We start from the raw sequence: 15516 nt of genomic DNA, 5'->3' as shown, positions 1-15516 counted from the left end.
TTTGTTTTGTATCACAGCATCTGCTGGATTTCCCACATAAGGGACATTTTGCTTTTGCTGTGCTTTTCATTTTTTATTAAAAAAACACATCCGTAACCGTGGAGACAGTTGACCTGAAATTCAAACAGTTAAAAAAGACATGTATGTTAAATACAACATACCAGGAAACACTCTTTGTAGAAACAGACCACACACTCAGACACACTCTTATGTCTTCACGTGTGTGTGTGTGTGTGTGTGTGTGTGTATTTGCGTATTGTGGCAGTATATGTGATAGTACTTCCTGCAGCCGTAGCTGACAGTGTTGCTTCTGTGACGGCCTGCACCTGTTACTGTGCCTCACACACACACACACACACACACACACACACACACACACACACACACACACACACACACACACACACACACACACACACACACACACACACACACACACACACACACACACACACACACACACACACACAAGCTGAGTCTGATTAAATAACTGGGATGACTGAATAAGCACAAACAGCCTCTGTCTCCTGAGCTTAGTTAGAAAGGTTAAAGGTGCAGCATCATGTGAATCACATTTCCTAAAGTCAGATTTCCTGATTATTAAAAAGAATAAAATAAAATAAAACCAGAATCGAATCATCGAAAATTTTACAGCACCCAGTGGGAAACGAAAGCTTTCTTTGTGGCTTTGGTCAAAAACATGATCTTTTATTTGACTCATGAATTTCCAGCTATAAAAAACATTAATTCCAGGGAACTTGTCTCATAAATAAAGAACAAACAACATATTTAAATTACATTGTTTCAAACTTTCTCTTTTTACTTATAAACATGTACAACTACAGCTCACAAATAAATATTTACAGCACTGAGATTACATTCACTCGACTAATGGAGGTAGAAAATGACAATTATTTTCTTCTAACAAGAACTTTCATTTTCTGCAAAGCAAACACAAGTTTTGTTTCGTAACTTCAATGTGGACACAATTGTAAAACATTTAGCCTCACCCCTTCCTTTCACCGGATGTGAAAGCGTGGAGAAACGGCCGCGAAACGTACTACGCAGCAATTTGCCTTCGTTATCGTGATCAAGTTCCTTTCCACCTAAAGTGTAGCGTTCTGGACAGGGCCAGACAGGAAGTCAGACACAAAAACAGTGTAATACATCTACCGTATTTTCTGGACTATAAGCCGCACTTTTTTCCCACGCTTTGAACCATGCAGCTTATAATGAGGTGCGGCTTTACCGAAGATTTTCCTTCACCTGCCGAAACAGTGCTGCCGCACGTAAGATTGGCATGGATTAATCCATGGTTTGGCGCTGGAGGCAGCAGCGGGAAGAACTGAGTCAATGTAAAAAAAACGACAAAAGCTTTCAGAGGAGATAAAAGCAGATGGCCGGAATTGGAAAACATTCTTGAAGACTGAGTGAACACACAAAGGGCAGACAGCCAAGGGGTTTCCACTGTTTCCACTGTGCAGATCATTACTAACCAGGCATGTTTTGTGTGCAGTTTTTATTTTCTAATCACCCAGGGCTTATTAATGCTGTGCCAGCGCTGTTCTTTTCTCCTAAACATGCAAATTACCGGTAATAACGTGTCAGTTCTGTTTTTATTTTATAACCATCCAGAAGTATGAATGCTATCAGTGCTGTTTTCTTTTCTAAACAACAACAAAAAACTTCCGTGTAGCGTCTTTCTGTCTAATTATCTTATGTCATGGCCATACATGCGCTGTGCGCCGGAGACCTGCATGTGGCTGCTGCGCCGCGGCTTGTATTTGAGTGCGGTGTGTGTGTGTGTAGAAAACTTTTTTTTTGCTGGTGCGGCTTAAATTGAGGTGTGCTCTATTGTCCGGAAATTACGGTAGAAACTTTCAAAATAAACAAATAAAAATCATGTGCATTTCCTGTTAAACCCCTGTGTGGTGTTGAAATTCTCCCGCGATTTTGTGACTTTGCTGAACCGACAGCGTGAAACGCTTTTGCTCCCGTTTTGCGTCAGAAGCACTCTAGATTAGGGACCTCAGGGCCTCTATTTCATTACACGCCGCTTTCGCGTTCGGTGGAAAGACGGGGTAAGTAGGTATTTATGGTTAGGTTCTGACAGTTTTTGGTTTTCTACTTAAAAAAAGACAGTAAAACAGACACCAACACTTACCCACATGTCAAGGTACCAATATGTTGCTTGAATTAAGTATGTTTTACACTTCAGATTTTACAATCAACCACAATAATCACATGTGCACAAAACATTTACATATCCAAACGTGGAGATTTTATTAACATTTTACTGTGTTTCATGATTCAGATTTTATTTAAGAGAAGAGGGATTCTTTTTTTTTTTTTTTTGAAATTATGTTTGACAGTTTCAGGAAGTTTTACAGACACACAACAAGCCGAAATTGATTTTATAGAATAAAACAAATCAGACTGAATTAGTATCACAGCCAAGTTTCCGCTCAGACCAGTGCATTTGGAGTAAGCACTTAAATCTGTGTAAACCGATTGAATTCGATTTTAAGATGATTTAATAGAAATAACCGCGCGATAAAGATCTCCCCAGCTCCGTTTGACAGATTGCAGTGTTTGTAGAGCTGAAACATATGGAGCAGAAGGGAAGTGCAGGTTCATGGTGAGGGTTTGTGGAGGCAATGGAAAAAGATCCAGGGAATAAGCAAGTGATGGAAAATAAGCAAACAGGGAGAAAGAGAAGAAAGAACCATCTGAGAGTCACAGGTTTAGGTCTCAGATGCTTATCTCAAACACAAATATTCCACAGTAGATCATGTTGAGGTTTAAGGAGTTTAAAACAGACAAACTGCCCTTCATCATCTAATCATAAATAAGCCTGAAGTGAGATCTGCATTAGCGCTTTTGGGTTGATGGAGTTCAGTTTGTTTTCTCTTCTTCAGGAAGATTTTAGTCTAAATGTGCGGCTTTGTTACAAATGGATGGTGGTTGTTTACCATGCACATGTAGGTGAATTACTGCTTGAGCGTGACCTGTTAATGATTTCTTTGAAATCGAACTATTCCTCCAAAACTCCTTTAACTTGATTAGAACAATGATACCGTTCAGTGTGCTTAACAAGCTGCCTGTGTGACCCAGTCTCACATAAAGAACTCTAAGTGATCCTTTAGTCCAGCACAAAGGGGAAATCTTAGATTTTTCCCGTAGCATTACCCTGTATAATCCAGCATCTCACTGGGTTGTAACTACTGGTGACACATTTTAAATGGCATTCTCAATGAAGTTTTAAAATTGTCTCGAAAGTTCTCAATTTCCTGGTGTAACAAACATTGTGCTTTGGATCAATGTAAACAGTTAATCGGAGGCTAGGCTGGCCTCAATAATTCGGTTAGTTTAGCAGGAGAAGAACAAAGACCACATACAAAACCACAGTAACACTGACGATACATCACCAAGCAACCTTTAGGTGGGATGCCAAGAATAAATTATACGAGCAAAAGATGAACCAGACCATTTTTTTAGTATTATAAACTACATTTAGCACACTTTCATTACATTTAAAACAGAAATGGTCTAAAAAATGTTATAAATCACCATGTTTACATTTAACATTAATTCAACTAACCAAAATCTTAAATCTAAACTTGAATGTTAAATCTAAATTCAAATTCTAAATTTAAATGTTAAATCTAAGTTCTAAATCTTAAAATCTGAATCTAAATGTTTAATTCAAATTTAAATGTTAAACCTAAATTTAAAATGTTAAATTTAACTCTAAATTCTAATTCTAAATCAAATAGTTAGAGCTAAATTGAAATTCTATATCTAAATGCAAATGCGTAATCTAAAACTAAAAGCTAAATCTAAATATTAAATCAAAATTTAACTTCTAATTATAAACCTACATGTTAAATCTAAAATTGAAATATTAAAATCTAAATCTAACTGCAAATACAAATTTAAATGTGAAATCAAAGTTTTAATTCTAAATGCTAATGGTATGTCTAAAAGTAAATGCTGAATCTAAATCAAAACTCTAATTCAAAATTAAATGATAAGGCTAAATTCTAATTTTCAATCTAAATATTAAATATAAACTGACTCTTAAAGCTAAATCTAAATTCTAAATATAAAAATATACTTTTTTGCTATTACCATTGCTAAGATGCCCAATGAAGCACAACTATAAGCATTTAGGTTTAGATTTAACATTTAAATTTAAATGTCTTAAAAATGTTGGTTTAATATTTCAACCTGGACGCCTCCCTGGTGAGGTTTTTTGGACACGTCCAACCGAGAGAGGCCTAAAGAGACACCCAGGACATGTTGGAGGGCCAATGTCTCTCACCTGGCCAGGGAACGCCTTGAGATTCCCCCGGAAGGGCGGGCCCAAGTGGCTGGGGAGAGGAAAAGCCGAAGGGTGGGGAAGCGGAAGAAAAGGGATGGATGGATTTTGATTTAAATGTTTATTTAGCTGAAATTAAATGAAATGTAAACATGTTTGTTCATAACCATTTTTAGGCAATTTACACTTTAAATGTGATGAAAGCGTGCTAAAACAGGAAAATATGAACTAAATACCCCCCAAAATCTGTCTGGTCAATCATTTGCATGTACAATTTGCACTCTGCATCCCATACCATTAAGCATGAAATCTTCAAACCTGTTATTTTATTACATAGAATGTTTTTGCACAGACTCCGAATTTAAGCTTCTATCTAATATTTGGTCAGGCGATTGAAGCAAGATTGTCCTTACAGGTCCAACTTCCAGAGCTCTTAGCCTGCCAGCCGGATAAGGAACCAGGAGCTACGTCGAGAACTTGCTCAGATGTTGGTAGTGCAATTGTCAGTGAGCTGTCTGGAACTGAGCTCTCCAGAGTCACTTTCCACTCTGACGTCTGCAGACTGTCCAGCCCAATATTTCTGTCTAAGTCTGTGTTTCTGTTGTGTCTTTGAGAAGGTTTGGAAAACCGTTGTTTCACACTGCACCACCCACATGCTCCCGTCCTTCCCCAGCCTCCTCCCTTGGCCCTTAAATGGAGTATCTCCTGGAAGGCGTGCCTGAAATCAGGGCTGCGGCAGTAGATGAATGGGTTGAAGGCGGAGTTGGAATACCCTAGCCAGTTGAGGAGTCGGAATAGTACAGTAATGTCACCAAGGTCGAGGAAAGTTATGAGAATATTGAGGATAAAAAAAGGGAGCCAACATAATGTGAAAGTGCCCATGATGATTCCCAGAGTTCTCACAGCCTTCTGCTCTTTAAGACAAAACTTAAGACGTTTTGCGGCCGACTGCTTTCCTTCCCCCTTTTCTGTCCTTGCTCTGTTTTCCTCCCCTTTTCCTTCTTTAACAGCGTCTCTATCTACCGTTTGCTGCATGTTTAAGCTGTCCTCCCCTGCCGTTTCTTCCACATCACTTCTTGCTCTGTGTTTACTCAGTGCAGGGCTGTCATCTGGATAAGTCATCTGTGCAGAATTGTGCAGATTGTAAAAATGTCTCTCTCTGCCCCTGATCTTCTCCAGCTGTTTCTGAGCCTCCTGGAATACTCGACTGTAGAGGAAAATCATCACCAGCAGCGGCAGGTAGAACGACACAATCGATGAGGATACGGCATACTCCTTGTTGGTGTAAAATTCACAGCAGTTCTCATTTTTCAAGCATTCAATGGCACGTGCGTCGTCTGACACCCACACCTTTAAAAAGATGGGCAGGAAGGAGATGAGGGAAGCCACCGTCCAGACAGTGAGCACCACCACGAACGCCCGACCCCTGGACACCATCAAAACACAAGAAAACCTTTGTGAGCCTGCAGGTCAGTGACATTTCCTGTGTTGGTTTAAAATGCATGATGGCTATCTACAACTGTAAAACCCAATAAACAGAAATAAACTCATTTTGTTTTAGAAGAAATCATAAATCATTTCCTACATCTGTTTGTTGCCATTGCCATTTAGTCCTTTTGATATTTCTGAGATCCATAATTATTCACTTGCCCATCAACCGAAGATGACGCCAGACCCTAACCCTATGACCTTCTTGGGGAGTAAAACTCAACTTCAAGGGGGGCCTAATTAAAACATCTTCTTCCAGGCAGCTCATGCTAACTCATTCTTTTTTCAACATTACCAAAGCTTTAATTTGCAGTAAAAAATATGATTAACTTAAAATAACATAAAACGTCCCTCTTCCTTTGCTTTCTTTTTTCTACACTATTAAAAAAAAATCAGCTTTTGAACTTCCTACTTCAAATATTAAGACAAATCTGAAAAAAAAAGTTAAACCCACAGTTCTTCAGCTTTATTGGTCTTTTACATTTAAAAACGTGCCTGGGGATGAAGCCTCTGAAGGGCAGCTGGGATTATGATGGCTCTACCACTTCCAGTGCATTCTGGGATTAGCGGTTTCGATGATTTTTGCACTGCCCAACCATGGCCTGATTATACTTCAGCTGTCTTATGGGCATGGACGTAATTTTGGGGGGGGGGGGCGGGTGGGGGTGGGGGTGGGGGTGGGGGGGGGGGGCATGTCCCCCCACTTTTTCCAAAGTCACGTTTTGACCCCTGCACTTTTTACCACCCAAAAACAACATTACGCTATATTAAATTGACACTGGTTGAGCTCTAGGACCAAGCGGAAAACAACCATTTGTGTTGAAGCCTGTTTCCCATTAGAGCATACTGATCCCCCCCCCCCCCCCCCTTCCCCGTGTCCCCCCCACTTCGAAAGTGAAAATTACGTCCATGCTTATGGGCTTGATACAATTGCCACATGGGTCAAATTTGCCATATAAAATATATAAAGCACGTCATAAACATATATACTGTCATCAGATAAATGCCTGAACAATGCTTGGGAAGGGAGAGGCAGAATGAGAAATGTTTTTTCATAGATCTGTGAAGGGAAATGTTAAGATAAGATCAAATTAGGAGGTGTTCTAGAAAGAATGGTGAAAGAGTGCTTTGGATTTTATCTTTAACTGTTACCCGGGGTCTGTTAAGTCATGAAAATCTCAGTTTGGAGAAACGGGGAGATGTTCTCATGAAGGAATTGAGCGAATCAGACTGGAGTCCATAGCACAGCTAACTTCAGACAGCAAAGACAGGGCAACTGTCACAGCGGTTCACAAGTAGCCTAGAAACTAGACCGTCATTTGTCGAAGCAAAATGATTTTGTTCATTATATTCACACATGTAGGATGGCTTGCCAGGCTAGTGCACGAGAGCATGGTAGTCAACTTCTGGATGCAGAGTTGTTTACATGACCTTTATTTTACAAACTGCACTTTGTAGCAACGTGTTACATGTAAATGCATAATGGAAATGTGTCAAACAGACCCAAAATGCTTAACTGCTTGAATTGTTTTAGATGTTTTCAATCAGCTGATTGCTTGAACTTCTCTATGATTCTCCAAACTGAGATCACTCTGACCAAATAACTGATCTAAAACACCCCTTTAAGGGAGAACTGCATTACCACGTGTCTATATAAAAATAATATGTCTAGAAAATCTATTTTGGCTCAATGAATTTTTAAGGAGCATTAAGAACTATTTCCCTCGTGAATCTCTAATTAAGCTGTTCTATCTATTTATGTGTAAATAAAGCAGCTCCCACACAACTTTAGCCATAACCAATAACCTTTTCAAAAATTAGTTGGAACTTATTGTAAAAAAGACAAAGTCCCCTTAAAGGAAGTAATTCTTGACTGTGCACATCAAAGTAAAAAAGTATATGCTGATTCAGCGAACCATACTCGATCCTAGTTCTGTCATTTTGGTGTGACCTCAAGCCTCTTGGCCTCCAGCAAAGAAGAAGGGAGTCAGACGACCTCACCACTTTGTAACGCCACACCTTCAGATTCTTTTCATTTTTCAGATCTCATCCACTACAACGGCATGCAGTTATAATCTGACTTATTTAGCTTTATCACATTTGTTGATGCATAACTTCATCTCTGAACAGACACTGACGTGCACGAGGAGGACAGCTCCGGGTTGTTTCTGAAATAACTTCAGACAGGAAGAGGAACACATCTGTGCTGGAGGAAGGGTGGAGAGCTCACCAGGGCCTAGTTTAACCCATTAACACCTGATGGGGCAGGTGAGTGTGACTGCTTATAGAGAGTGCCTTGGGCCTTAATGGGTTAATGGGTGGACATTTTCCACTAAGCTGAACTTTTGACCACACCCAACAAAATCCAGATGTCAAGAAGGTTTAAATCGATAATAAGCTGAACAAACCGGACCGTACTTAGAACATTTTCTGTAATTATCCTGATTTACCTGGTCAGCAGCATTGGGTAGCGCAGCGGCAATGTGATGGCGAGGTACCGGTCCATGGCGATCACGCACAGTGTTCCTATGCTTGCCGTCACACACAATACATCAGTCGCTGTCCAGAAGTCGCACATAAAGTTTCCAAACTTCCATTCGTTTAGCAGGATGTTACTGGAGTTAAAGGGGACCACGACCACACCCATGATGAGGTCAGCCACGGCCAGGGAGGCGATGAAGAGGTTGGTGATTGTTTGGAGCCGCTGGAACCTCAGGATGGCTGTAATCACCAACACATTACCTGCATGGAAGGAATTATATTTAGATTTGGTTTTAGTCCTTCGACATTCCTTGAATTGAGGGTTACGGTTAGCTGCTTACCAAAAACTATGACTAGGACGAGAACAGCCATGGCAGCACCGAGCAGCACGAGGTTTGCATCGCTGTGTTCTGGTGCAGTTGATGTGTTGGAGGCCTGGGTGGTGATGCTGAGCTGAGTCTGGTTGATCGGTGCTGACATAGAGGTCACACCTGCCATGATCTACTGTCAAAACAAACAAAACATATAACTTTTGGTGCATTTGGTACACAATATCATGCAGAAACGTTTTGAATGGAGCAGATCAGGCGGAGCAGCAATCGGAAAGAAAAAGAAAAACAATTAACAATTTGTTAGTGTTGTTAGTCTTGAGTTTAATGCTGTTTTCTTCTTTAGTCAATTTATTTGCATGATTGCTTTTACAAATATCAGTCTGCATAGATCTGATAATGAAAACTCAACAAGGTCATCCGTTTCCCTTCCTTTCTCACAGAAACGTGACATAGTTGAAGCTGCTTTGATAAATTATCAAGTAAAGGCTGTGAGAGGAAGTTGGTTTTAGTGGTGAGTAAGGAGGGGCGGCTCCTGCAACAAGTGCACTTGAAGGCACCACTCGCACATCATAATGTGTTTCTGCTCATGTCTGGACACCGATGATTGTGTCACTCACTCGCTATGGTTACAGATGGACTACGTAGCATTTGCTGTTTATACATAAGAAGGTATTTCTTCCTGGCAAAGATCCCAAAATGCCTAAACATTCAAAGGAAAGTTTAATTAATTGACGAGAATGTCTTCTGCTGGGCCTATCGTTGGTGACCTTTCATAAAGGAAGCTATGCGGTTTGTTGAGTTCATCTGGCTAAGCTGAGTGCGTATTTGTATTACTTTTCTTTTGCAATATTAATTTCCAATAACATTATTTTATCCTTATTAAGCTCACCTAAAATTTTCATGCCAACTTTTCCTTATCTCAAACCTGCGTTTTGTTTAGACTGTACTGTTTATGCCACCTAGCTATTTGGGATTAATAAGACCTCATAAACAATTAAACAGTTTAAAATAAAAATTCAACAATAAAAGATGCAAACAGATATGAGCTAATAATCTTTTTTTATCATACCAGGATGCAGAACTCAGAAGGTTAAAACAAATAAAAATAATTATAATCTGTACAGATGTTTAGGATTGATGTTGGTGGCAGACATGGCTGACCGAAATAGAACTGTTTCGTTTTAATTCAGGTTATTTACGTAGCACCAATTCACAACAAGACTCATCCTTGCAATTCAACCTACTTATCGGTAATAAATAGGCGCACTATGAGGGTGGTGACTTTCAGCTACTAAAACCCAGGGGCGGTTCTAGGAGGGGTCCAGGGTGGGCCAGAGCCACCCTGACAATGAACTTGGAGCCCCCCCCCCCCCCCCCCCCCCCCGCTGAAGGCAGAGTTTAAATAATAATAAGTATTGATTTTTTGAGTTAATTTAGCCTGTGTGGAGGCATGGGAATGAATTTATCTGAATTAAAGATGCTTAGACAACAATAACCGTGTTGTCACTGAGTGAGGTAAAAAACTCAGATGTCAACACAATTAAAATAACAATAACTAAAGAGGCATTGTTGAATTATTGTAATTACTCAATAAATTCAAATACTTTAAAGATGTCCTGGACATGGTCTGGGGAAGGACTTTAACCCAGGACATGCAGAATCAACACACTCACAGTTATAATGATCAAAAATAAGGAATTTATTAATAAACGGGAACAAAAAGCGCACTGGAGCTTCCAGTGGATGGAGTAAAGTCCGTACTCAGCGTTGGGCAAAGGAGATGAGGAGGAATAGGGAGGGGCAGGTCGAGAGTTGGGTGAGTCGAGGTGTGTATATCCAGGAGAGGGAGCGAGTGGGAAGCAGAGGAGTGGAGCGACTGGAGAGATGGAGAACACTGGGAAGCTGCGTCCAGAAGGTTCTGTAGAGGCGGCGAGTATCCTGACGAGTTTAGAGAATCCTAAGAGTTCCTTCACCAGAGACTCTCCAAAATTCCGGGCAGTAGTAATCATCCCACGTCGAGGTGTGTTCTCCAGTGCCGTTGATTGCTAACCAGAAGCAGCTGGGCGCCTCCCTCTCCTGAAAAACAACTCAAAGATGGAATGTGCGACAGGAGTACTCACCCCGACTCATGACAGTCCTTCACAGAGAAACCATTTTTTCCTTATTTTTTTTAAATGATTGGTCACTCGGAGTTTAACGTGCAGGCTGAATGTGAAAATAGTCTCCTACACCAATCTCCTGCATCAGCTTCTGATAGAAAACAGATGACGAAAATCTAGGATTAAAACTCCTCCTGGCTTGCATTCTTTTGTAGAGATAAAATTATATTTTATCTCTACAAAAGAGCAGAGCAAACGGAGTCAGTGGCAGAGTTGTGTTGATGTTAGCCAATCAGAGGCGGGAATCGCGAGATGTCTAAATATCAGGAAATAAAACTCCAAATCCTGCCGTCTGAAGCTACTGTCTCCTCTGGCTGAATTCTCCATGCTGAACCAGGCACACTGTGTTTAGTCTATGGACCTTGTTGGGGGTGGAAGATTGGCGTAGGGTGGGGGCGCTTTTGGTTTTTCTTCTGAAGATTGGTGTGTATGGGAGGCTGTGATTAGTCTTGGACTCTGTGCCAACGTTACTGAGGCAGCAGTAGGCCTACGCCTTGTGGGTATTCAGCCTGCCATCTTAACTGAAGAAGAAGAATGCATATCAGGGCAAATGAGAATCATGAGGTCAAAGGAGCTGCCTGAAGAGCTCAGAGACAGAATTGCGGAAAGGCACAGATCTGGCCAAGGTTACAAAAAGATTTCTGCTGCACTTAAGGTTCTTAAGACCACAGTGACCTCCTTAATCCTTAAATAGAAGATGTTTGGGATGACCAGAACCCTTCCTAGAGCAGGCCGTCCAGCGAAACTGAGCTACCGGGGTGAGAAGAGCCTTGGTGAGAGAGGTAATGAAGAACCCTGAGATCACTGTGGCTGAGCTCCAGAGATGCAGTCAGGAGATGGGAGAAAGTTGTAGAAGGTCAGCCATCACTGCAGCCCTATACTAGTCAGGGCTTAATGGCAGAGTGGCCCGTAGGAAGCCTCTCCTCAGTGCAAGACACATGAAAGCCCACATGGACTTGGCTAAAAAAACACCTGAAGGACTCTGAGATGGTGAGAAATAAGATTCTCTGGTCTGATGAGACCAAGATAGATTTTTATGGGCTTAGTTCTAAGCGGTATGTGTGGGAAAAACCAGGCACTCTGAAGCATGGCAGTGGCAGCATCATGCTGCGGGGGTGTTTTTCAGCTGCAGGGACAGGACAACTGGTTGCAATCGAGGGAACGATGAATGAGGACAAGTACAGGGAGATCCTGGACAAGAACCTTCTCCTGAGTGCTCAGGACCTCAGACTGGACCAAAGGTTTACCTTCCAACATGACAACGACCCTGAGCACACAGCTAAAATAACAAAGAATGGCTTTACAGCATCTCTGTGACTGTTCTTATATGGCCCAGCAAGAGCCCTGACTGAAACCCAATTGAGCATCTCTGGAGGGACCTAAAAACGGCCGTCCACCAACGTTCATCACCTAACTTGACAGACCCGGACAGGATCTGCAAGCAGGAATAGCAGATGATCCTCAAATCCAGGAGTAAAACACTTGCTGCATCTTTGCCAAGAAGACTCATGGCTGTTTTAGCTCAAAAGGAACTTCTACTAAATACTGAAAAAAAAAAATGGTCTGAATACTTAGGACCATGAGATATTTCAGTTTTTCTTTTTTAATAAATCAGCACACATTTATGAAATCCTGTGTTTTTCTGTCAACATGAGGGGCTGTGTGTACATTAATGAGGAACAAATGCATTTAATTGATTTTAGCAAATGGCTGCACTATAACAAAAAGTGAGAACATGGTGGGGGTCGTAACACTTTCCATACCACTATATGAGCGAAGGACCTCTTTCAGGTAATGTTTTTTTTTTTACAAACGTGTCTGGCCTTCCTCTAATGTTAGTCCAGAACCTTCCCTGCTTACATCCCGATTTTTGAATACTATTTGAATGTGAGTCTTCGGCCATCTTTAATTGGGGCTCCAAGAGCTAGCAATTGTTGATGAACAACCAATAAAGTCAACTTGAGAGTTTCGTCACAATCTGTCCAGTGGCTCATGAGATTTCTCAACAACACACAAACACATGGAAACATACAGGCGACAAACGTTACCACTATCCGTGATAAAGAAGAAGCAGGAAATAAAGGTTCCTGTTCAGACTGTCGAGCCATCAGGCCAACAAAATAGCTTCCTCGCACGTTTCACAGATCAGAGAGCACACTTTGCTTTCAGCCTGTGACCTGAACATTTTATTGAAGTCCACAGAAAGCTCGCAGGCTGAAGCAGTAGAAGATCAGGGCTTGTAAAGGTCTATAGCAACAGTGACATATGCGTGATGCGTGGTGGTTAGGAAAGGGCAGCGGTGCTGGTGTAGACCGAGTTCAGGTACTGAAATTTACCCTTTTGGCTGTTATTGTGCTGGATGTGATTTGCAAGCTAGAACACTGCGTGCACACATTTGCATGTAGCCACACAATGTGACATTTATTGCATCAGACCACAGCCATAACCTTTTGGTTTTATGTGCATTTATTTATTTTCCATCATGCATGCGTAAAACAAAACCCTTTTATTTGCATACGGCCGGTTGACTGAGCACAAGGGCTCTTTCACAGAGATGGACTGACAGCAGACACATGGTGTTCCTTGTTTGCTATTCTGACTGCTCACATTAAACATCGGGGGGATGGTTTGTCCAGTAGTCAGAAACAATTCGGGACAGGTAAGTCCTCGTAAATGGGAGATACTTACAGCGCAAGGAGCTTTTAGGTTTTCGCCTCAAAGGCTGCAGAGTCTTTTTGTTTGCTAAGCTTTTCTACGAATGGTTAAAAGGCTGCGGTGTTTTCCTGTGTGCTCACACACTTGGCCTAAACTGTAAATTGGCTTTATTCCTGCAAATCAAAGCATCTGGAATAAAATCAGATGGCATCTATTAAAAGTGTTTACCCTGCTCTGCATTGGTCAGCAGCGAGCTGAAATTTGGAATGCGTTTTAGAATCCCAGCACGAGCCGTTGCATGGTTGCTGTTTTATAAAAATTGCCCCAGAGGGGGAATAAACTGTTTTCCGTGTAAACAATGCTGCTCAGTGAGGCTAAAGGCCCTCTGATGTTTATCATGAGCATCGGCATCGCCAATCACTTAGTTCGGCAGTGGTAAGTTGATGGTGAGCCGTCCCTGCTGGACGCACATTTGAATTCAGAGAATATCCTGTGTCAGGGAAATAAACACGATGGAGCGGCTGGAAAGTTATCCGCGGACTCGTTTTTTGGAATCAATCTTTCATTACCAGCGTTCAAGTGGCCGTTTCAGCAGTAATGAATGAGGTAGAGTAGAGTGGCTCTGACAGATGATAACCACACACACACACACACACACACACATGCACGCACGCACGCACGCACGCACGCACACACACACACACACACACACACACACACACATTCACCATTGATCTTTATTACCCAAGCTTTAGCAGTGACGGCTGTTTATTGGATCACTCAATTACTTTCTGAACAGTCAACTCCTGCGCTCTCATATGGATTTGTAACTGTTCGCTGCACCCACAAATCAGATCAATAACAATTTTAGCTGTCGACTTGGATAATACAACTTGCACCACAAAGTCTGGCTGTCTCCCTGCCTGAAAATTTTAAATAAACACAGAGAAGCTGAAGCAGCCCTGAGGTTCAAAATCAAACCAGAAAGACACCAATGCGTCACCAGAAGTGGCTCAGCAATGCAGTTAAATCAACCACTCCGTGCACAGAAAGTGCGTAAAGTTCTGCACACTGGAGACAAACAGTCGCCAGTTTGTATAAACGACATAATCTCCTCAAACACCTAGCTGTTGCTCTACTTAGCAGGATAAGCAGATGTCAGCAGAACACTGTGTAAAAAGCTCAAACATTGTGATAACAAGACATGGTGTTTTCCTGCCCAGATCATATAAAATACATTTGATAGAGATGAAAGGAAGTTTGGATTTGCTGGGGAAAAGGCAAAAAGCGTACTTTTCATCCATTTGCCTGCCATAGCAAGAAGGAAATAAGCTATTATGTTTAAATGATAAAGATGTGAGAAAAAAAAGCCTCAAATTTATCAATACTTTAGTTGGGCTTGTTGCATCTTTGCGGCACAGATGCTGACATGCAACACTTTTTGCAAAAAGAAAAAAAGAAAATCATAAATTTTTTGCTCTTTACACTTTAATTTTGCACTTAAAATATGACTTAAACTGCTTCAACCTCTCATACTCGTTCATAAGTGTCATCATAAGTGGATCTTTATGTATATGTAAATGCACCCATGGGAGCAGTGTGTGTGTATGTGTGTGTGTGAAGTATACATATGTAAAACAGACTTGCAGCATTTGCTTTCTTACCTCCAGGCTTTTCTCTCTTCTTCACTCCTCTGATTTCATTCTCCCACAGCGTTTAAATCCACAACATCTCTGAATTGTCTTTGCAGGCTGCTTCTTCTCCACTTTTTCTGAGGTGTAAATCCTCGTATTGTGCGTTATACACACACTCCCTCTTCCTCTTTGCTCCCACTCGTGCATGAACACGGTCTTTCAGCCGTCAGCCACACTTTGAAGCAGCTGAGCCTGTCACCCTTAATATAAACAAGCCCTGATGACATCACAGCAGACAGTAGCCTATCAGAAAGTGAGGAACAGCTTTTTGGTGCATATGGTATGTCTGCAGTGCACTAACAGCTGGACATGACCCAGTTCCTTCTGGGTTTTAGCAAACCACAGTTTGGGGTTTTCTTCTTTCTGTTCGGCTGCAGGGTTAGAGT

General features: G+C 41.4%; 1 protein-coding gene across 3 annotated transcripts; it reads right to left on the bottom strand.

Annotated features, from left to right (window-relative positions):
• Positions 1-788: 788 nt before the first annotated feature.
• LOC107386754 (beta-2 adrenergic receptor) lies at positions 789-15303 on the bottom strand. 3 transcript variants are annotated; one of them, XM_054731098.2, is made up of 5 exons: positions 15101-15303; positions 10384-10872; positions 8632-8794; positions 8260-8551; positions 789-5747 (listed from the first exon to the last, which is right to left on the bottom strand). In XM_054731098.2, exons 3-5 carry the CDS (start codon positions 8786-8788, stop codon positions 4706-4708), a joined length of 1491 nt encoding a protein of 496 aa, XP_054587073.1. In that variant the 5' UTR covers positions 8789-8794; positions 10384-10872; positions 15101-15303; the 3' UTR covers positions 789-4705. The 3 variants fall into 3 exon arrangements, with proteins under 3 accessions (XP_054587073.1, XP_015816847.1, XP_070411923.1); XM_015961361.3 differs by lacking the exon at positions 10384-10872; XM_070555822.1 differs by lacking the exons at positions 10384-10872; positions 15101-15303 and having other exon boundaries at positions 8632-9973.
• Between the last annotated feature and the right edge of the window lie 213 nt (positions 15304-15516).

This window comes from Nothobranchius furzeri, chromosome 10, assembly GCF_043380555.1.
Source record: "Nothobranchius furzeri strain GRZ-AD chromosome 10, NfurGRZ-RIMD1, whole genome shotgun sequence".
Lineage (NCBI taxonomy): Eukaryota > Metazoa > Chordata > Actinopteri > Cyprinodontiformes > Nothobranchiidae > Nothobranchius > Nothobranchius furzeri.
This window is presented reverse-complemented; position numbering and strand designations above follow the sequence as displayed.